This window comes from Acomys russatus, chromosome 19 (assembly GCF_903995435.1).
Source record: "Acomys russatus chromosome 19, mAcoRus1.1, whole genome shotgun sequence".
Taxonomy (NCBI): Eukaryota; Metazoa; Chordata; class Mammalia; order Rodentia; family Muridae; genus Acomys; species Acomys russatus.
Window position 1 is genome coordinate 19,405,188 of NC_067155.1, and position 21,247 is coordinate 19,426,434.

General features: G+C 54.9%; 2 protein-coding genes across 2 annotated transcripts; both read left to right on the forward strand.

The window, feature by feature from the left end:
• The first annotated feature begins 139 nt into the window (after positions 1–139).
• On the forward strand, positions 140–12,959 carry Clip3 (CAP-Gly domain containing linker protein 3). The gene is made up of 14 exons (XM_051162798.1): positions 140–155; positions 503–692; positions 4,987–5,126; positions 5,217–5,310; positions 5,629–5,790; positions 6,304–6,422; positions 7,335–7,571; positions 7,734–7,869; positions 8,049–8,177; positions 9,294–9,437; positions 9,539–9,662; positions 9,849–9,913; positions 11,252–11,324; positions 12,705–12,959. The coding sequence occupies exons 2-14, from the start codon at positions 524–526 to the stop codon at positions 12,757–12,759; spliced, it is 1,647 nt and encodes a 548-aa protein (XP_051018755.1). The 5' UTR covers positions 140–155; positions 503–523; the 3' UTR covers positions 12,760–12,959.
• Positions 12,960–16,146: 3,187 nt separating this feature from the next.
• On the forward strand, positions 16,147–20,749 carry Alkbh6 (alkB homolog 6). Its single transcript, XM_051162752.1, has 5 exons — positions 16,147–16,226; positions 18,454–18,514; positions 19,004–19,155; positions 19,370–19,489; positions 20,348–20,749. Exons 3-5 carry the CDS (start codon positions 19,027–19,029, stop codon positions 20,609–20,611), a joined length of 513 nt encoding a protein of 170 aa, XP_051018709.1. The 5' UTR covers positions 16,147–16,226; positions 18,454–18,514; positions 19,004–19,026; the 3' UTR covers positions 20,612–20,749.
• Positions 20,750–21,247: the final 498 nt, after the last annotated feature.

Consider the following 21,247-nt stretch of genomic DNA (forward strand, 5'->3'; position numbering starts at 1 on the left):
CGTCTGGGCCTGGTCCCCATCTCTCTGTCTCCCTCTCTTTCCCCATCTCGTCCACCGCCCGCCCCCCATCCCAGGGACACTGACACCCCGTTACTCCTGCAGTCTCTTCAGTCCCAGCCTTGCTCTCCAACCTCCCCACCACCACGCCATCCAAGGTAAGATGGGAGGCTGAGGAGAAGGGGAGGGGCGAAGCATCCTGCATCCCTAGATAAACAAACCCCGGGAGGGGGCGGCCGAGACCCAGGAGCCTGGCACCCGAGGAGAAGAATAGGAGGCTGGGCCTTGAGGGAGGTGCAGGCGTTGGGGACGCAGATCCCTGGGCCTTCTGATGAGTAACGGGGATCCCTTGTGGTTGCCCAAATCCAGAGCCGGGGACTAGGGTACCAGACGACCCCCACCCACCCGACCCTGCGCGCGCAGAGGGGCGCCCTCTCTAGCTGACCTCTATCTCCAGGCCATCACCCGCCCCCCTCAACTTTGCACCGGCCTCTCTCCCCCACAGCCCCCAGGGCTACCGAGGACCATGACTAAGACAGATCCTGCCCCAATGGCCCCTCCGCCCCGAGGGGAGGAGGAAGAGGAGGAGGAGGAAGAGGAGGAACGGGTCCCAGAAGCCCCCAGCCCCACCCAGGAGCGCCGGCAGAAGCCCGTTGTGCACCCCTCAGCACCTGCTCCGCTCCCCAAGGACTACGGTAACCGCCGCCGTCCCCACCCTGGAATCTGGTCCGAGGAGCTTTATTTAGGTGGTGGTGGCTTGGCTGAGCTGTGTTGGTTGGTGGTGATGGTGGGGGCATGCTGAAGGCGATCCTCAGGGAGGTCTATGAGAGAGTGGGGCTGAGGAAAAAAAATGCTAGTTTTCCATTCATGACGTACCAATTCAGCAGTTCAGTCGCTCAGCAAACACTGTACGGCAAGCTACTGCGAGCCTAACTTTATGCTAGGAACTGGGGCGACGGCCCAGAGCGAGCCTCTCCTACGGCTTTCCCGATAGCACCCCCGCCCCCCCTTCCCAGGCCCCAGTCACAGGCACACCAATGAGGCTAAACACGGAATTACAGGAGACCCCCGAGGTTGCGTTTTGTCAAGAACAGAGTTCTGCAAGAGCTTTTAAAGACAGGGAAGCCAGGGTTCCCCTGGGGAGGTAGCGTGTTGGGAAGACCCAGGGTGGAGTGGTGGTGGGGAGGCCGCAGGAGAATTAACACACAGGACTAAAGGATCCGAGGTGGGGTGGTTGCGAGGAGGGAGCTATTCATTCAGGGAGGGCTGAGGGTGCAGGCACAAGCATCGTCGCCCTCAGAGAGACCCAACTAAAGTCTCTACCTTGGTGCTGCCAAAGCATCAAAGGGTAGAGACTGGGGCCCCGGGTGGTTGGGTTGGGCCTTTCTGACTAGGTGAGGTGCGCTGCAGCCTGAGGCCCAAAGCTTGAGGAGGAACCAGCATGCAGGCAACATGAAGAGAGAGCTGGTGTTCAGGAAGAGTGAGTGCAAAGGCCAGAGGCAGAGTTTAGAATGGGAAGACCACAAAACTGCATTTAGGGGGTGATCAGAGAGCTGAAATGCTCACAGGGGACAGATCTAGAAGGGACTTGCAGGCCATACCCATGACTTCTATATTCTGAGTGTGAAAAGGAGAGAACAGTGTGTGTGTGTGTGTGTGTGTGTGTGTGTGTGTGTGTGTGTATTCTTTTATTTATTTATTTGTTTATTTGTTTATTTATTTTTGAGACAGGGTTTCTCTGTGTAGCCCAGGCTTGTCCTGGACTCACTTTGTAGACCAGGCAGGCCTTGAACTCACAGCGATCCACCTGCCTCTGCCTCCCAAGTGCTGGGATTAAAGGCGTGCGCCACCACCACCCAGCTATATAATCTAAAAATAGAGGTGACAGGTTTGACAGACAGCCTTGCTATTATGTTTTAATTGATTGTGTGTGTGAGTGTGTGTTTGCATGTGTGTGCCACAGCATGTGTGCGTTGGTCAGAGGATATTTTGGGAGTTGGTTCTCTCCTTCCACCGTGTGGGTCCCAGGAATCGAACTCGGGTCCTCAGACTTGGTGACAAGCTAGTGCCTTTATGGGCAGAGCCAGCCCACTGGCTCTTGATCGACAGTTGTAAAAGCTTCTTCTGGCTTCCGATTAGAGATAGATGGAGCTGGGGCTGGGGCTGGACGTGGGAGAAGGGTTTGAGGACCTATCCAGAAGGGGGTTGGCTAGGAATTCCCAGAGGCTGGTGGGAGGTGCAGAAACTAGGGCTGGGCTGGGGGGGTTGGGGCGAGGGGACACAACTGCCTGTGGACATGGTACCTATCAGAGAGATCAGAGGGACAGATTTCAGTCTGAGTAGAAAAAAATAAAAAGGAATATTAGCTGGAGAGATGGCTTGGTTGATAAAGCCCTTGCTGTGCGGCCATAGGAGGTGAGTTTGGCTGCCCCAATACACATGTGCAAAGCTGGGCATGGTTGCTGGCATCTAAGCCCAATGCAGAGGAGTCGGACACAGGAGGACGCCTGGGGCTGGCCCTGTCTCAAAACTAAGGTGACCAGCAGAGAAAGACACCCAGCGTCAACCGCTGTTTCCACAGCACACTCTCTCCGTATCTCACACACACACACACACACACACACACACACACACACACACACACACACACACACACAGAGTATCATCTTGGAGTTTGGGGTGCAGTAGGAGGGCCCACCCCAGGAACTTGGAAAATGGTTAGAAATCGAACTGGATCAGGCTGGAAGTCACAGAGCCCAGGCTGGGCCCTCGGAGTAATCCCGCTTGTAGAACAATCTGGAAATGGCGGCATATCCCAGAGAGGAAGCTAAAGGTGCTATTTGTTCGGTGTAATGTATTGCTTCTGAGGAGACCCGTTGGGCCTTCCCTGCATGCTAGGTGCTGCGAGGAGAAAGGCAGCACAGAAACACCGTGTTTTACCTGGACCGTGTTTTACCGTGTACAGTGGATGGGGAGAGAAAGAGGCAGGAGAAGGGCTTGGGGCGTGTGGCTAAGCAGCAGAGCGCAGTGCTTAGCGCAAGACCTTGGATTTCTGGCCCCATCAGAGAGAGGAAGAGAAGGAGAGAGGGAGGAGAGAAAGAAAGCCTGAGGAAGGAGCATACGTAGTGCTTTTGGCGTTGCCGTTCGCCAAGACACCAGAGGCAGCATACAGGAGGGTAGGGCTAGAGGTTCAGACCAGGCAAGTGTGGAGGAGACTTCTGCGAAGATTTGCAAAGCTTCGTGTAGGCCCGAGAGCAGCGCAGAGAGGCCAGGGTTTTTGCTCGGCACACTGGAGGGACAGGAGGTCAGTTGGCTGATGGGGACTAAGGCAGAGGGGAAGTGTGGAAAACAGGGAGCCTTGTGCGCTGACCGCGGGGGAGGACTTTGGACTGTACTGTGGAAAGGCTGGGAGTCGTGCTGAGCCAAGAATGGATGTGACGTTAGTGACGGGGAGAGATTCCTGACTCACTGTCCGTGGGTCACTTCTCTGGGCTGAGTGGGATCCAATCTTCATCTATTCGGCACACGTTGCGGCCCCTGCTGAGAGCAACACTTAGCCAGTGTCTCACGTGAGAAACGTTAGTGCCCTTGGGCACCACCCTGGCTGGCCTCAGATCAGAGATTGTCCATTGATGGGTCCGTTTCATGTATGTTAACACAGAGGCTACATTTGTAAACATTTATTATTATTGTTTTTTAAGTAGGTGTCTGCTTGTGGGCTACACACCAGGTGTCTGAAAAGCCCAGTGGTGTCAGTAGTGTGTGTGTGTGTGTGTGTGTGGCCCATGCATGCCTTTAATCCCAGCACTCGGGAAGCAGAGGCAGGTGGATGGCTGTGAGTTTGAGGCCGGCCTGGTCTGCAAAGCAAGTCCAGGACCGCCAAGGATACATGGAGAAACAGATCTGCCTGCCTCTGCCTCCCGAGTGCTAAGATTAAAGGTGTGCGCCACCACCGCCCAGCCTTTGGCCTGGCATTTGAAATAAAAATTAAAAAGAAAAAACTTACCTCTTCTGGTAATTTGACTATGCTGTGTCCATTCTATTTGTGTGTGTGTGTGTGTGTGTGTGTGTGTGTGTGTGTGTGAACTGTGCATTCAAAGCAAACAGTCTAGCTATGTGTTCTGTTCCCAGCAGCTAAATTTCGGAGAAGGGTATTGCTGTGACTTCTCCATGTAACCAGTCAGTCCATGTTGGTCTGGAACTCCTAGCCTCCCCGACTCTACCTCCCAAGTGGTGAGGAGCCTGGCACGTGCTACCACACCCAGCTCTCTGTGCCCATAGTTTGACAGGACCCTTGAGCATACCGATACAAAGATGCTGAGCCTGCAGCCACTCTGTTGTTTCCAAGGGTGGAATTACCTGGTTGTCCACTCTTTTTTATTTTTATTTTTTTATTATTATTATTTTGTTTTGTTTTGTTTCAAGACAGGGTTTCTCTATGTTATCTTGGCCATCCTGGACTCACTTTATAGACCAGGCTGGACTTGAATTTACAGCGTATCCGCCTGCCTCTGCCTCCCAGGTGCTGGGATTAAAGGCGTGCGCCACCACCGCCCGGCTCCAATTTCTTAAGACATTGGGGTAGCTTTATGTTATCCATTCAGTGCCCTCTTTAGTATTGAAACCCGCTGGTTGTCCGGAAAACACCTGTGAGTCGACAGTGGCCCGTGTGCCATCTCTTTGAAACCAAATACTCCAGACCCGTTAGGCAATGACCTAAACCAGGTGGTGGTGCACACCTTTAATCTCAGCACTCGGGAGGCAGAGGCAGGTGGATCGCTGTGAGTTCGAGGCCAGCCTGGTCTACAAAGCAAGTCCAGGACAGCCAAGGCTACACAGGGAAACCCTGTCTCGAAAAACCAAAAACTAATTAATAATAATAATAATAATATAATAATAAATAAAAGGCAAGGACCTAGAGTCTCCTTCCCTCAGAACGCAAAGAGGGGGCCGCTTGCCTAAGGTGACTCTCTCGACCTCTTTCTCCAGCTTTCACCTTCTTCGACCCCAACGACCCCGCGTGCCAGGAGATTCTGTTCGACCCGAATACCACCGTCCCGGAGCTGTTTGCCATCGTGCGCCAGTGGGTGCCCCAAGTCCAGCACAAGATAGACGTCATCGGCAATGAGGTAGGAGGAGCACTTCGGGAGGCCGGAGAAGGAGGAGCCCCGGGTTCCTCCGTGGTTGGGTGATTCTACGCTCTCGTCCGGTGCTCACAGATTCTGCGCCGTGGCTGCCACGTCAACGACCGTGACGGGCTCACAGACATGACGCTGCTCCACTACGCGTGCAAGGCTGGGGCGCATGGAGTCGGTGAGACCCCCAAAACCTAGGCTCCCAGTCCTGGATCCCCTCAAAACCACCAAGGACGACTCAGGCCCTAAGGAGCCTGCCCACACCCCAAAGTGCCCCAGGGTGCCCCTCGCCTGACTCGTTGGGCGCTTGTGTTGGGAAAATGGCTTCCAAGCTGCCCCTGGCTCTTTTTTTTTTTTTTTTTTAAGACAGGGTTTCTCTGTGTAGCCCTGGCCTGCCCTGGACTTGATTTGTAGACCAGGCTGGCCTCGAACTCACAGCGATCTTCCTGCCTCTGCCTCCCGAGTGCTGGGATTGAAGGCGTGCGCTCTTTTGCAGGAGACCCTGCGGCCGCGGTGCGCCTCTCACAGCAGCTGTTAGCGTTGGGTGCCGATGTGACCCTACGCAGCCGCTGGACCAACATGAACGCACTTCACTATGCCGCCTATTTCGATGTCCCAGACCTTGTACGAGTGCTGCTGAAGGGGGCGAGGCCCAGGGGTGAGGATGCAGAGCTGGGATGAGGAGTCGGGGCCTGGATCGGGGGTGGTGCTGTAGCTTGTAGGAGGGAGGCGGATGCTCAGGGTAGTAGTGTGAGAGGCCACGATACGGTTAGGGGAAAAGACCAGGATGAAAGAATACGCCTTTAATCCCAGCACTCGGGAGGCAGAGGCAGGCGGATCTCTGTGAGTTCGAGGCCAGCCTGGCCTACAGAGTGAGTCCAGGACAGCCAAGGCTACACAAAGAGACCCTGTCTCAACAAACAAACAAAAAAAAAAAAAAAAAAGAAAGAAAGAAAAAGAAAAGCAATGAAAGGATGTGGGGAGGTGGGGAAAGGGGCGCGGTTCGGTGTTGGGTGGTGACCTACGGGATGGACAGCAGTGGGATGGAAGGGACAGTTGGGGCATGATGTGTGGAGATAGGGGAGCCCTGAGCAGGGGTTTGGGGGCTCCGTGCAGATGCTGCTGGGAGGCCGCTCACTCTTTTCCTTTCTCTCACCTGCCGGCTTCCCAGTGGTAAACTCCACGTGCAGTGACTTCAACCATGGCTCGGCTCTGCACATCGCTGCCTCGAATCTGTGCCTGGGTGCCGCCAAATGTTTACTGGAGCACGGTGCCAACCCAGCGATGAGGGTACCGCGGCCACCCCTCACTCCTCCCTCTCCCTACCTGCCGTCCTGTGATGCCCCACCCCCCCTCGGGCAGGTCTCCGCAGAGGGATCGAGACCACCACCCAAAGCATTAGGAAAACCTCTGCGCTTTTTGTTTGTTTGTTTGTTTTGTTTTGTTTTGTTTTTTTCGAGATGGGGTCTCTCTGTGTAGCCTTGGCTGTCCTGGACTCTCCCTGTAGACCAGGCTGGCCTCGAACTCACAGCGATCCCCCTGCCTCTGCCTCCCGAGTGCTGGGATGAAAGGCGTGCGCCACCACCGCCCGGCTCCTCTGTGCATTTTTTTAAACACATGGAACCGCAGCTGGTGTATATACATAAGCGTTCGTCACACAACAGGTTCACGTCTGCTCATTCCGAGAGCCCCGTGTTTTTACAATGGGAGCCCTGAGGCGGAGAGAGGAGGGCCGCCCAGGGTGTGCTATGAACGGCGCGCTCCCTTCCTTCAGTCCTGCTTGACCAAGATCAACGGTGTAGCCGGTCCCAGTCTAGAGTCGCCCTGGCTAACCTGAAACCCTCTGTTGTAGACCAGGCTGGCCTCAAAGCCTCGGAGATCTGCCTTTCTCCGCCTCCTTAGTGCAGGCACTAAAGATGTCCCGCCACCACTGTCTGGCTTCGTTTTTTGAGTCAAGGTTCCACCCTGGATAGCCTGTTCCTCCCTCTGTGTGCTTGGCGGGCGGGCGCCACTACACCTAGGCCACACCTGTATGTTTACACTCCATTCCTTTTTGGCCTAGAGTGTTACCTAGCATAGCTCCTGCATTACCCAACTTGGGGCGTGGCCTCCGGGGCGTGGCTTCTTAGAGGGGCGTGGCTCACAGAGGGGCGTGGCCTGGCCCACTCAGTCCCTATTCCTTCTGTTCTCTTTGACCCACAGAATCGAAAGGGACAGGTGCCAGCGGAAGTGGTCCCGGACCCTATGGACATGTCCCTTGACAAGGCAGAGGCGGCACTGGTGGCCAAGGAACTGCGGACGCTGCTGGAAGAGGCTGTGCCTCTGTCTTGTACCCTTCCCAAAGTCACGCTACCCAACTATGACAACGTCCCGGGCAACCTCATGCTTAGTGCGCTGGGCCTCCGCCTGGGGGACCGAGTGCTGCTGGACGGCCAGAAGGTCAGGCTTGGGGGGTCGGGTGGGGGGGGGAGGAGGGCGTGGGGAGGATTCAGCTCTCTCAGCCTCCCCCTCCCCACACCCCACCCTGCCACGCCCCTGTCTCATCGGGAGTCCAGCATCTCCAAGGCCCCTGTCCTAGCCATGTCCTCCCTGTCTCCGCAGACCGGCACACTGAGGTTCTGTGGGACCACGGAGTTCGCCAGCGGCCAGTGGGTCGGGGTGGAGCTAGATGAACCGGAAGGCAAGAACGATGGCAGCGTTGGGGGTGTCCGCTATTTCATCTGCCCTCCAAAGCAGGGTCAGTGTCTAACTCGGGTCCAGGACGGTGGGATGGGAGGTATAGTCAATTCTTACGATGCTGCTTTCAGGGGTAAGGTGGGGGTGGGGGCGGTAGAGGGGGGAGGGACGGAGACACAGCAAAGCGCAAGGGTCTCTTTGGCTCCCACAGTGCCAAACCCAGCCTCGCCTCCTCCCCAGGTCTCTTTGCTTCCGTGTCCAAGGTCTCCAAGGCGGTGGACGCGCCCCCCTCGTCTGTTACCTCCACACCCCGCACTCCCCGCATGGACTTCTCCCGTGTAACTGGCAAAGGCCGAAGGGAACACAAAGGTCAGAAGAACATCACCAAACTGCTGGGCAGCTCAGCTGCTTCTTCTTCTTCTTCTTCTTCTTCTTCTTCTTCTTCTTCTTCTTCTTCTTCTTCTTCTTCTTTTATTTATTTATTTTTGGTTTTTTAAGACAATGTTTCTCTGTGTAGCCCTGGCTGTCCTGGACTGGCTTTGTAGACCAGGCTGGCCTCAGACTCACAGCGATCCTCCTGCCTCTGCCTCCCGAGTGCTGGGATTAAAGACGTGCGCCACCACGCCCGGTGGCAGCTCAGCTTCTATGATTCTGTTTGGTCCTCAACTCCGGCCATAGAGAGAATAAGCTGTCTTCCCACTTCAGTGACTTGGTTTCCTCCTTTGACCCACCGCTGGCCCAACACAGCTTCTGGAAGGACCTCTGGGGTTCCCAGCCTCCTGAGGCTCAGTTTCCTCTCAGGCCCAAAGACATCTCCCAACTTTAGGGTTACTCTTCCTGAAGTTTCTGGCTTTTACGAATGGAGGTGCTTTCAGACTACAATTAAACCGGGTGGTGGTGGCGCACGCCTTTAATCCGAGCACTCGGGAGGCAGAGGCAGGAGGATCGCTATGAGTTTGAGGCCAGCCTGGTCTACAAAGTGAGTCCAGGACAGCCAGGGCTACACAGAGAAACCCTGTCTCAAAAAACAAAACAACAAAAGGAAAAAAACCCACCATGGCTCAAGTGATCTTGCCTCAGTCACCTGAGTCCTGGGGCTCTAGTCCCACACTGCTACCTGCAGCCCCTTTCAATTTTTCACCACGCTGGGAATTACATTCAGGACTTGAATATACACTAAGCAAATGCTGTACTCCTCCTGAGCCACAGCTCCAACTTTGTCTCCGCATTTCCTTTTTTTTTTTTTTTTTTTTTTTTTTTTTTTCTTTCCGAGACAGGGTTTCTCTGTGTAGCCTTGGCTGTCCTGCACTCACTTTGTAGACCGGGCTGGCCTCGAACTCACAGCAATCCACCTGCCTCTGCCTCCCGGGTGCTGCGATGAAAGGTGCCCGGCTGCTCCCTCATTTTCAAAGGAAAAAATTTGGGGCTCCTGCCTTCTGCCTCAGTTTCTCCTTTGGGCCACGTCTCTTTACCTTGCATTCCCAGGAAAGAAGAAGTCCCCGTCTTCCCCGTCACTGGGCAGCCTGCAGCAGCGCGACGGGGCTAAAGCGGAAGTTGGAGATCAAGTCCTTGTGGCAGGCCAGAAGCAGGGCACCGTGCGCTTCTATGGGAAGACTGACTTCGCTCCCGGTGAGGGCGGGCTCCCGGCTGGGGTGAGCCCCAGGTGTATAAAACCCTGGGCTCTGTCCTCAGCACTGAGGCTGAGGCGTCCTGACATCACCCCGCTGCAGGTTACTGGTATGGCATCGAGCTGGACCAGCCCACAGGCAAACATGACGGCTCCGTGTTCGGCGTCCGGTACTTTACCTGCGCCCCGAGACACGGGGTCTTCGCACCGGCATCCCGCATCCAGAGGTGAGCCTCGCTCCGCCCCCTTCCACTCGGGAAGCCACCTAGAGCCCGTGTCTCCCCTCGGACGGTCCTCTTGCATTGGCAGGACAACGTGGATGGCTGTCACGCCATAGCTCTTTCCCTTTGGGCTCCCTGGGGGCTCGGCTCGTAGCCTTTCGTGATTTTGAGTTTTTCTGTGTGTCTCTCCAGGATTGGTGGATCCGCCGAGCCACCTGGAGACAGTGTTGGGGCCAAAAAAGTGCATCAAGTGACAAGTGAGTCGGGTGGAGGGGAGAGGGGAGGCCCTGGGATGCGGAGAGGAATGTGGGGCTTAGGATGGGAAGAGGGTCCTCAGCTGTGTTGGTGACAATCTCTCCAATTTCATTTGATACACGTGGCTCAGAAAAATATAGGACAGGATTCCTCGTCCACCCAAAAAATAGGTTCTGTAGGTATGAGTAAAGTTAACAAGGCTATGAGGGTTTGGAATGCAGTCCAGTGTAGAGCCCCTGCCTAGAATCCCTCAGTGAGAGGCTGGGGTGTGGCTCAGTGGTAGAGCCCCTGCCTAGAATCCCCCAGTGAGGGGCTGGGGCGTGGCTCAGTGGTAGAGCCCCTGCCTAGAATCCCCCAGTGAGGGGCTGGGGTGTGGCTCAGTGGTAGAGCCCTTGCCTAGAATCCCCCAGTGAGGTGCTGGGGCGTGGCTCAGTGGTAGAGCCCCTGCCTAGAGTCCCTCAGTGAGGGGCTGGGGTGTGGCTCAGTGGTAGAACCTCCGCCTAGAATCCCCCAGTGAGGGGCTGGGGTGTGGCTCAGTGGTAGAGCCCCTGCCTAGAATCTTCCAGTGAGGGACTAGGTGTGGATTATGGCTCAGCATGCTTAAGGCCCTGGGTTCCATTCACAGCACTGTGGGGAAAAAAGCCATCTGTGGGACTGGAGAGATGGCTTAGTGCTTAAGGGCACTGGCTGTTCTTCCAGAGGACCCAGATTAATTCCCAGCATCCAAATGGCTGCTCACAGTTGTCTGTAACTCCAATTTTAGAGGATCTGACACCCTCATGCACACATACATAAAGGCAAAACACCAATGCACATAAAAGATTTTTTAAAAATCTGTAACACCAACAGTCAGGCCAGGGGTAGTGGCGCACGCCTTTAATCCCAGCACTCGGGAGGCAGAGGCAGGTGGATCGCTGTGAGTTCGAGGCCAGCCTGGTCTACAAAGTGAGCCCAGGACAGCCAGGGCTACACAGAGAGACCCTGTCTCGGAAAACAAAACAACAAAACAAAAACAACAAACAAACAAATACCAACATTCATGGAGTTGAGATGAAACGGTTGCAAATTTAAGACCAGCCTCAACTAAATAGTGAGACTAAACAAACAGACAACAAAAAGAACCCTCGTCTAACTAAGAAAAACAAGGATCTAAACGGGCACTGGAGCTGTGGGGTCCCATGGGAGTATTGGGAGCCTGGGTGACTGATGGGGAAGGGGCAGGTGCATATTGAAAATGAAGCCGGGAGACAGGATAGATATCATGACAGTCGGGGGAGGGGAGGTGCTGGTAACCCAGGCGAGCCTGCTGTCACCTCACTAGTCCTCCCCTTCCTCTCTAGTGACACAGCCCAAACGCAGCTTCACAACCGTCCGGACCCCAAAGGACATCGCATCAGAGAACTCTATCTCCAGGTGGGTGGGTATCCTTCTGGCAGAAAGGCCACTGGCTGTGGGTGTCCCAAGGCCCTGACTTGGGTGGGAAATGGAAGTTAACCTGTAAGCAAACCAGATGTGGTGCATGCCTGTAATCCCAGCATGCAGCGGGTAGGAGGGCCAAGAACTCCATGCCTTCCTGGGCTACAGGGTGAGACACTGTCTCGTTTTTAAAAAGAGGGGGCTGTAGGGATGGCTCGGCAGTTTAAGAGCGCTGGCTGATCTTCCAGAGGACTTGGATTCAATTCCCAGCAACCACCCGGCAGCTCACAACTGTCTGTAATTCCTGTCCCAGGGGATCGGACTCCCTCACACACGCGGGCAAAACACAAGTGTACAGACAATAAAAATAAACAAATTTAAATAAGTAAGAAAAAGAAGGATGAAAGGAAAGAGGCAGGTGGATCTCTGTGACTTCAAGGCCATCCTGCAACTTGGTGAGTTCCAGGACTGCCAGGGAAACACAGAGAGAAGCCTGTTTCAAACAAACGAACAAACAGCCAAGTGGTGGCGCACACCTTTAGTCTCTGTGAATTTGAGGCCAGCCTGGTCTACAGATCAAGTTCCAAGACAGCCAAGGCTAACACAGGAAACCCTGTCTCCAAAACTAAAACCAACAGACCAACCAACCAAACAAACAACCAAACAAACAAAAACACAGAGACAGAGCACACCAGCCTTGTGCAGTGGCTCAGGCAGCAATGGAGAGGCTGTGGCAGCAAGATTGCCCTCAGTCTGAGAACAGCTTAGGGTATGCAGTGAGACCCTGTCCCACAAAAGCAACGAAGGGGGAGGAATGGAGGGAGGGGGAGAGGGAGCCCATCTTTAGAGCTTCATGAATTCTGGAGATTTCACTGAAGGAGACAGACAGACAGACAGACAGACAGACAGACAGACACACACACACACACACACACTGCAAGAGTCTAAAAGCCACTCCGAGAGGCAGAATGTGAAACACGAGAGTGGAGTGAAGGAGGTAGATGTCCCCCACACCCGTGTCCCTCACCTGTGCCCCACACCCGTGTCCCTCACCTGTGCCCCGCACCCGTGTCCCTCACCTGTGCCCTGCACCTGTCTCCCATACCTGTGCCCCACACTTGTGCCCCGTACCCGTGTCCCTCACCTGTGCCCCGCACCTGTGTCCCACACCTGTGCCCCTCACCTGTGCCCCACACTTGTGCCCCGCACCTGTGTCCCTCACCTGTGCCCCACACCCGTGTCCCTCACCTGTGCCCCGCACCTGTCTCCCACACCTGTGCCCCTCACCTGTGCCCCTCACCTGTGCCCCACACCTGTGCCCCGCACCTGTGTCCCACACCTGTGTCCCGCACTTGTGACCTGGTTCTTCTCTTCCAGGTTACTCTTCTGCTGCTGGTTTCCCTGGATGCTGAGGGCAGAGATGCAGTCTTAGAGGCCCTGGATCTCCCAACCAAGAGTCAGAGTCCCCCTCTAGCATTCTCCTGACACCAGGAGCCCCCCAGTCAGTCACCCCAAGATAGAAATTCCCAGTGACACGTCCAGAATAGAAAACCCCGTTAGCCAGCCCTCGACTACTGAGGTCCCATTATTAACAGATCTCCCATGACAGATCCCCAAACACAGACCTCATGATAACCCCAAAAGAGATTCCCCAGCCCCCACCGAGTAGCACCTTCAGGCTAGTCCCTGTCCCTTGTACCCCCCTCAGAGCAGATCTTCTCCCCCCCCCCAATAAACATTTCCACATCACCCAAGTGATGCTGACCGGCTCCACAACAAGTCATTCTTGAGTTTCCCACCTTTGGATCAGAGTCCCATGAGTGAAGGTTTACCCGCCCCGCCCCTCACCCCACCCCCACCCCCGACCCCCGGTTCTCCTTAAGCATTAGGTCATACCTCCAGAATGGCCGGCCACATCACTGCCTCCCCTCTTAACATCAGCCTCCTTGAGATGTTGTGACCCCAAGGTCACCTGAAAACCCTTATATTCTATCCCCTTACCAGAGATACCCTCCATTCACTAAGTCCCCCGTTCTCACCCCCAAAGAAGACACCCCGATTTACAGACACCAAAACAGTCCTGGAAGCATGGATTACAGGACACCAAGTCTTCCTGCCCCCCCTTGAGAAGCCCCCAGTGCCTTCTACGAAGCCCACTCATATGGCCCACAGTCCCTGTGCTGGGCCAAGCCTCCCAGAAAAATTCCTCTATTTTTTAAAATAATAGCTTCCCCCTTTGGGGGGTTGGGGAATAGACCCCCAAATTTGGAGACCCCGTTCTAGAACATTGGGGAGTTTCAAATTCCAGAGAGAATATATATTATATATATCCCCGATTCTCCCACGCCTCCAAGTCCCACAATCCCTAGAAGACCTGCAATTTCTCACTCCCAGGACTCTCCCGCTACCAGAGTCAAGGAATCTTCAAATCCCCAGGGAATCCCTAACTTAAGACCCCAATCCCAGCCCCTCAGGAAACCCACCTGCCCCCACCCGCCCAACCACAAGGTCCTTAGGTCTGGGAGGAAGGAACCTGTTGTGAGAACACCCCAAGCTCTCAGGGCATCTCAAACCTGACTCCCAGGCAGCAGGAACACCGCCCCCCCCCCAAACAAGAAGTCCCATCTTTGGAACAAGAATACAGGACTCCGGTGCCCTTAGTCCACGGATCTTCAGATCTCACAAACTCCAAAATTCCCCGGGACCCAGCTTCAAGGAAACCAAACGCCCCCCTCCTCCCAAGCCCCACATCTCTGATTTCTAATATGTGCAGGGCCCCCAGGGCTCTTAACAGGACCCCCCCCCAAAGTCTTGGGAGTCCCTGTTTCAATCTACGTTCCGGTCACAGGTCCAAGACACTAAATCTGAGTCCTTGGCCACAAAGGGCCTCAGCTCCTGGGCCAGACCAACAGCCTGAGGGAGAACCTGACGGCCCCACGGGTCCAGAGCAGACCAGGGGGCCCCGACCGACCACCAAGGACAGCTCACTACTGCCCCTCCACTGCATGTCCCTAAACTCAGCATGACTCCTGTCCTCTTCAATAAAGACGTTTCTATGGCCATCGTGTTGTCAGGTCACTGGGGGCTTAATTGCACTGACCTCGTGGTTTTGCTGGGGAAAGGTGGCAGAAGGTTTTGGTTTTTGTTGTTGTTTGTTTGGTTGGTTGGTTGGTTTTGGTTTTTCGAGTCAGGGTCTCGCTGTGTAGCCCTGACTGTCCTGGACTCACTTTGTAGACCAGGCTGGCCTCGAACTCACAGCGATCCGCCTGCCTCTGCCTCCCGAGTGCTGGGGTTAAAGGCGTGCGTGCCACCACCACCGCCCCGGGTTTGTTTTGTTTTGTTTTTTAAATGTCTTCCGTACCCCCTCGTGTCAATGGCATGAGGCCGACAGCTTGGCCTGCAGATGACCAAGTCCTGTGGTTCCAACAGAGCAAGCCTTCCCCCGGCCCCCATCGCTGTGGTTGTCATCGGGGCGCCCACAGCGCAGCGCGCGCGGCTGTTCGCTTCTGGAGCCCCGATTGGTGGGAGTGAGAAGGCGGGCACCGAGGGAGAGCGCTGATTGGCTGGGGGGCGGGGCCGCCGGCTCTCCGAGGACGCCCAGTGGTCTACAACTTCCTGCGTCAGTAACTAGGGGCGGAAGTGGCTGGGGTTGCGGCGTTGGGGGCGGGGCGAGAGGATGAGCGTGTTGAATCTGGAAATTGGAGGAGACACTGTGGACGGTCAGATTTTTTTTTTTTTTTAATTTTTTTCGGGGGCGGGGGTGCGGGGTGCGGGCGAGCATTAGAGATGAATGGCCAAAAAAAGGGATGAGAGCGGGGGATCTCAGGGAGGTTCGGCATGGCGGGGACGGGGGGGAGGAAGACGCTTTGGGCTGCCTGGCTCAGGCCGGAGGGTGCTGAAGTGAAGGAAGGTGTTTATCAAAATAGAGTTCTGGGCCCTGTGTGGCTCGTTCGAGGAAGGGCTTGCTGTGAGGGCTCAGAGGAATGTCCTTTTTGAGGCTTTGGGACGTACGGATCTGGGGGTTCGGGGTGGGGAGTGAGTGATCACCGGGTGCATTTGAGAAACTGAGGACTCCGGCTTGGAAGACTGGAGTTTTTTTGTTTGTTTGTTGTTGTTTTTCGAGACAGGGTCTCTCTGTGTAGCCCTGGCTGTCCTGGTCTCGCTCTGTAGACCAGGCTGGCCTCGAACTCACAGCGATCAGCCTGCCTCTGCCTCTGCGAGTGCTGGGATTAAAGGCGACTGGGGTTTATAGCAAGGCTGAGGGGTAGCGTCTGGCTCAGGTGGAAGGAAGGGTGGGTGGGCGGCCACAACTTGAAGATTGGAGGATTCGTCACTAAGTCGCTTCCCACAGGACGGCACACGAGAAGGAGGAACTGGTACCCATGGAGGAGGAGGACGCCAGGGTCCCAGCATTGGAACCATTCAGGGTGGAACAGGTTGACCGGCCTGAGGTGTAGGGGAGGAATGTGGGGACGGAAGGGTGTGAGAGGTGGGGTGGGGTGACACCCCATTTCGCCTCGGAGTCCAGCCCTGCGCCTACTCCAGCCCCCATGGTCATAGGCTGCCTAGACGGAGGTCCCAGCCTCTCTGAGGCCACCCCAAGTTCCTCTCCAAAGGGAAAGGTCCCTGTGTCGGGCAAAGCGCCTCAGCGCTGCGACCCTTTAGTACAGCCCCTCATGTCGTGGTGACGCCCCCACACCATAAAATCATTTCCGTCGCTGCTGCGGGGGGGGGGGGTTGCCATTGTTATGAACCTCTGTTTTCTGGTGACCCGGTCGTTGGTCCCGGAAGTTGAGAACCGTCGTCCTAAGAGCCGTCTTTCCGTTGTAGGCGCCACCTCTAATCTACTACGTGCCTGACTTCATCTCCGAGGAGGAGGAGGAGTATTTGCTTCGACAGGTGGTGGCCCCAGTACCCTGCTAGTCCGTCCTTACCACCTTCCCAGAATCCTCTCCAACACTCAGCCCCCAGCTGAGAGCCCTGAAAACCCCGGCAAAGAAAATGCCTTAGCACCCCTCATACCCCGGTTCCTCCTTCAGCCACTGCTAGGTCTGTCTGAAAGAGCTTTCTCAGTGGTTGTGGTGGCGGAGGCAGGAGGACCACGAGTTTGAGGCCAGCCTGGGCTACACATTTTAGCCGCGCGGTGGTGGCGCACGCCTGTAATCCCAGCACTCGGGAGGCAGAGGCAGGCGGGTCGCTGTGAGTTCGAGGCCAGCCTGGTCTACAGAGTGAGTCCAGGACAGCCAGGGCTACACAGAGAGACCCTGTCTTGGAAAACAAAAACAAAAACAAACAAACAAACAAAAAAAAGAGCGTTCTCAGCCAGGTGTGATGGCACAGACTTACAGTCCCAGCTAAGGAGGCCGAGGCAGGAGGACCCCAGATTTCAGGCACTCTGTTTTTTGTTGTTTTTTTTTTTTCCCCCTTTAAATCATGTGTATGAATGTTTTGTCTGCATGTGTGTACTGAACTACCCCTGTTCAGTGCCCCAGGAGGCTAAAAGACGGGGTAGGGTCCCCTGGAACTGGAGTTACAGATGGTTGTGAGCAGCCATGTGGGTGCTAGGACGTGAACCTGGGTCCTATGCAAGAGCAGCAAGTGCTTTCAACCACTGAGCCGCCTCTCCTGCCCTGTATTGTGAGCTCTTGTACGAAACAGAACAAAACAAAGCCGGGCCGGGCGTGGTGGCGCACGCCTTTAATCCCAGCACTCGGGAGGCAGAGGCAGGCGGATCGCTGTGAGTTCGAGGCCTGCCTGGTCTACAAAGTGAGTCCAGGATGGCCAAGGCTACACAGAGAAACCCTGTCTCGAAAAAAAAACAAAAAAAAAAAAAAAAAAACAAAGCCAATGAAATAAACAAGAAAGAGCTTCCCTTAGAGGCTTATGAAAAACCGAATGTGTGTGTGTGTGTCTGTGAGAGAGAGAGAGGGGGGGGGGGTGGGAACTGGGCCTTCGCATGCTAGGCACACACTCTACCATTGAGACACCCCTCTGCCCGCCCAAGGACACAGTTATGAAGCTCACATACACGACACTGAGATAGCCCAGTCTAACCTCTAAAACAAAGGTGTTGTTGAGAACACATCCCTGACAGGTATAGCCCAGTGCAACCCCACAGCCTTGGGACTAAAGAAGTATAAGAGGGGCTGGAGAGACGGCTCAGAGGTTAAGAGCACTGCTCTCCCAGAGGTCCTGAGTTCAATTCCCAGCAACCACATGGTGGCTCACAGCCATCTATAGTGAGATCTGGCGCCCTCTTCTGGCCTGCAGGTGCACATGCAGGCAGAGCACTGTGTACATAATAATAAATAACCCCTTTAATAAACCTTTTTTTTTTTTTTGGTTTTTCGAGACAGGGTCTCTCTGTGTACCCTTGGCTGTCCTGGACTCACTTTGTAGACCAGGCTGGCCTCGAACTCACAACAATCCACCTGCCTCTGCCTCCCGAGTGCTGGGATTAAAGGCGTACGCCACCACGCCCGGCCTAAATCTTTTTTTTTTTTTTAATTAAAAAGAAAGAAAGGAAAGAAGTATCAGAGCTCATTCTCCATGTTGAGATCTCCCAGTGTGTGTGTGGTGGCACATCCCAGCACTGGGAGGATCAGGAATTCAAGCCCTGCGCCCACTTGCAGCCCAATACAGGGCTGGAGAAATGGATGGCTCACGGTGTGCTCAGTTATGTAGGGGGTTTTGGGGTCAGTCTGGGATACATGAGACCCTATCCAATAAATAAATACATAAATAATAAAATAAATTCTGGGAACACACCACACCAGGAGAAGAATTCAATTTCCAGCTGTGGGTGCAGTTGTGTAGAGCAACTGTTAACCCATTGATTGCCAGAGTTGATATAGCTGACTTGACTGGCTAGGCAAGTGTCCCCCCACCCCGGGCTTCCCCCACATCTCTGTGAGCTTCCTTCTTGAGGCTAAACCTCTCGGTAGAGCAACCTTCTTGGATAGAGGAGAATCGTTTTGGTCAAGGTTATATCAATAAACTGTTCCCCCCAATTAGAACCCCCAAACACACTCTTGACAGGTTGTTTCACACCCCCACACCCCCACATGAAGGCTCTTGTGTTGGCATGGGTAGGGAAGTCCTGAAAACCCTATCTCCCACGTCCTAGGTTTTCAATGCCCCAAAGCCAAAGTGGACGCAGCTGTCTGGGAGGAAGCTACAGAACTGGGGTAAGTGCCCTGCTAGGGAAAGGCTCAAGTCCCGTCGTTTCAAAATATTGGGGGGCTATCTCCAAGGGCTGCAGGGATCCCAGAGCCAGGAGACTTCAGGGGTTGGTGGTGGTCTTTTTTGTTTTTTGTTTTTCGAGACAGGGTTTCTCTGTGTAGCCTCGGCTGTCCTGGACTGGCTTTGTAGACCAGCCTGGCCTGGAACTCACAGCGATCCTCCTGACTCTGCCTCCCGAGTGCTGGGATTAAAGGCGTTTCACCCCAACGCCCAGTTGGCGGTGGCCTTGAGGGGTTAGGGGTTTATTAGTGGTTGGGGGTGTCTCTAAGGGCCGAGGGCTTTGAGGAAACTACAGAAAGATCCAGTGGCAGTTTCCAAAGCTCAGTAGGGGGCGAAGGATGCTTCCAACCACGGGACTACCCGTAGGTGGGGATGCCAGGTGCCATGGCTGGCTCCTTGATTGGGTACTTTCAAGCCTCCATTGCACTCTGCAGGTGGGCTCCCCCACCCCCGGGGGATGGTCCCTGAGCGCCTGCCTCCGTGGCTTCAACGCTACGTGGACAAAGTGTCTGACCTCAGCCTTTTTGGGGGTCTCCCAGCCAACCATGTCCTTGTGAACCAGTATCTGCCTGGGGAAGGCATCATGGTAAATCATCCTCGTCCCAATTCCCTCAGTAACGCCCCCCCCCCCCCGAATCCCCAATTCCAAGTCTGTAATAGGAGGGCAGCCATTGTGTTGGCCCACCCCCACCGAGCATCCACCCGCCCCCCACCTAGGCACTCACCTCCCTACCCACCCCAGCTTGTGAACCCCACTTTGGCTCCTGCCCTGGCGTCCCTGGCACCCCATTTCTCCACAGCCTCATGAAGACGGGCCACTGTACTACCCCACCGTCAGCACCATCAGCCTGGGCTCCCACACTGTGCTTGATTTCTATGAACCTCGGCAGCCGGAGGATGACGACGTCCCGACAGAACAGGTGGGTCCCACATGCTCCAGGACAGTCTGACCCTACTTGTCTCCAGGATATTCCTGACACCCCGCCATGCTCCCCAGTCCCCGGGTGGGTGTCCCGACTTTCTCCCAGATAAACAGCCCACACCCAACCAGTCTGTCGCTGCGGTGCTCTGGCTGCCCAGGATATCCACAGACACGCAATGTTTCTCTGAGGTAATGGGTGACCCTGACACTCCCACAGACCATTTCAGCTCAACACAGTATTCTCGCAAGCCTTTTCTTTTTATTTTTTTCCTTTTAATTACTCTTTGCTTTTTTATTTTATTTTTTTATTTTAAAAAAATTTTTTAAATTATGTATACAGCGCTCTGCCTGCATGTATAGAAGAGGGCATCAGGAGCCTCCATGTGGTTGCTGGGGATTGAACTCATGACCTCTGGGAGAGCAGTCAGTGCTCTTAACCTCTGAGCCATCTCTCCAGCCCCTATTTTATTTTATTTTATTTTTTTCTTTTTGGGTTTTTGAAACAGGGTCTCTCTGTGTAGCCTTGGCTGTCTTAGACTTGCTTTGTAGACCAGGCTGGCCTCCAACTCACAGCGATCCGCCTGCCTCTGCCTCCCGAGTGCTAACCCTGCGCCACCACCTTAATCTGAAGCCTAGGCCGGGCCTCCTCCCAAAGGACTGGCCACACACACAGGACTTCCCTATACTTGTCCCCAGAGCCTATAGACTGTCGCGTCTCAGCCACCAAAGCTTCCATCCCCCAAAGCAAAACCCTTCTCCTGGGGACTCTCTGACCCTTGTCCCCCTGACCACCTGCTGCCTTTTCACCCGCCCCCAAACCCGCGGGTAGCCACTGACCGCCAACTGGTTCCCCCAGCCCCGGCCGCCTCCACGGCCCGTCACCTCGCTGCTGGTGGAACCGCGCAGCCTGCTGGTGCTCCGGGACACGGCTTACACGCGCCTGCTCCACGGCATCGCCCCCACCCGCGTGGACGAGCTGGGTGCCACCTCGCTGCCCCCCAACGCAGCCGCCTGCCGCTCGGCGCAGCCCGGAGCCCGCCTGGTGCGCGGCACGCGCGTCTCCCTGACCATACGCCGCGTGCCCCGCGTGCTGCGCGCCAGCCTCCTGCTGAGCAAGTGACCCCTACGGGGCTCCAAACCTGTGGCCTTAGAACCCTAGGGCAGAGGTAGCTGTCTGGGCTTTATTTATTTTCCTAGTAACTGTGGAAACCGTAGAGAAGACGCCATTCCAAATAAACTGAAAATATTTTTCCTTGTTTGGGATTTTTTTTTTTTTTTAAACTAGGTGGGACAGATGCTTACGTTTTCTTCTTCCTCTCTGCTCTCCTCTTCAGTACTGGGGGTGGAACCCAGGGCTTCTTGGAGGCTGGGCAAATGCTGTACCACTAAACTATAACCCCAGCAACAATTTATTATTATTTTCAGTTTTGAGGCAGGGTCTCCATAAGTTTGCCCAGGCTAACCATCAACTCGAGAGTGTCCTTCCTGACCTGACAGGCTATGTAGCTACAAGGTGGTTGGCTTTTTCAGGGTCGTTATAACTGGGACATTTAAATGAATGGGGTTAGGCCCTGGTGCTCAGACACACGGGTCCTCAGAGGTGACCTATGGCCTTAAGGTGGATCTATGGCCTTAAGGGGATGGGTGGAGTTTTCTGTCTCAAAGCCTCTTGGGGCAGTAAGGGGCGATGGTTGTGGGAGGTTTAGGTTCTACCGCTGGGGAGGAAGGGGTTAAGTACCTCCACACCTCATCAGGG

Coding starts and splice junctions, on each gene's coding strand:
- Alkbh6 (XM_051162752.1), top strand. CDS start 19,027: ATGGTCCCTGAGCGCCTGCCTCCGTGGCTTCAACGCTACGTGGACAAA. Junction 19,156..19,369: donor TGCCTGGGGAAGGCATCATG/GTAAATCATCCT, acceptor ATTTCTCCACAG/CCTCATGAAGACGGGCCACT. Junction 19,490..20,347: donor ACGACGTCCCGACAGAACAG/GTGGGTCCCACA, acceptor TGGTTCCCCCAG/CCCCGGCCGCCTCCACGGCC.
- Clip3 (XM_051162798.1), top strand. CDS start 524: ATGACTAAGACAGATCCTGCCCCAATGGCCCCTCCGCCCCGAGGGGAG. Junction 693..4,986: donor TCCGCTCCCCAAGGACTACG/GTAACCGCCGCC, acceptor CTCTTTCTCCAG/CTTTCACCTTCTTCGACCCC. Junction 5,791..6,303: donor GAAGGGGGCGAGGCCCAGGG/GTGAGGATGCAG, acceptor CCGGCTTCCCAG/TGGTAAACTCCACGTGCAGT.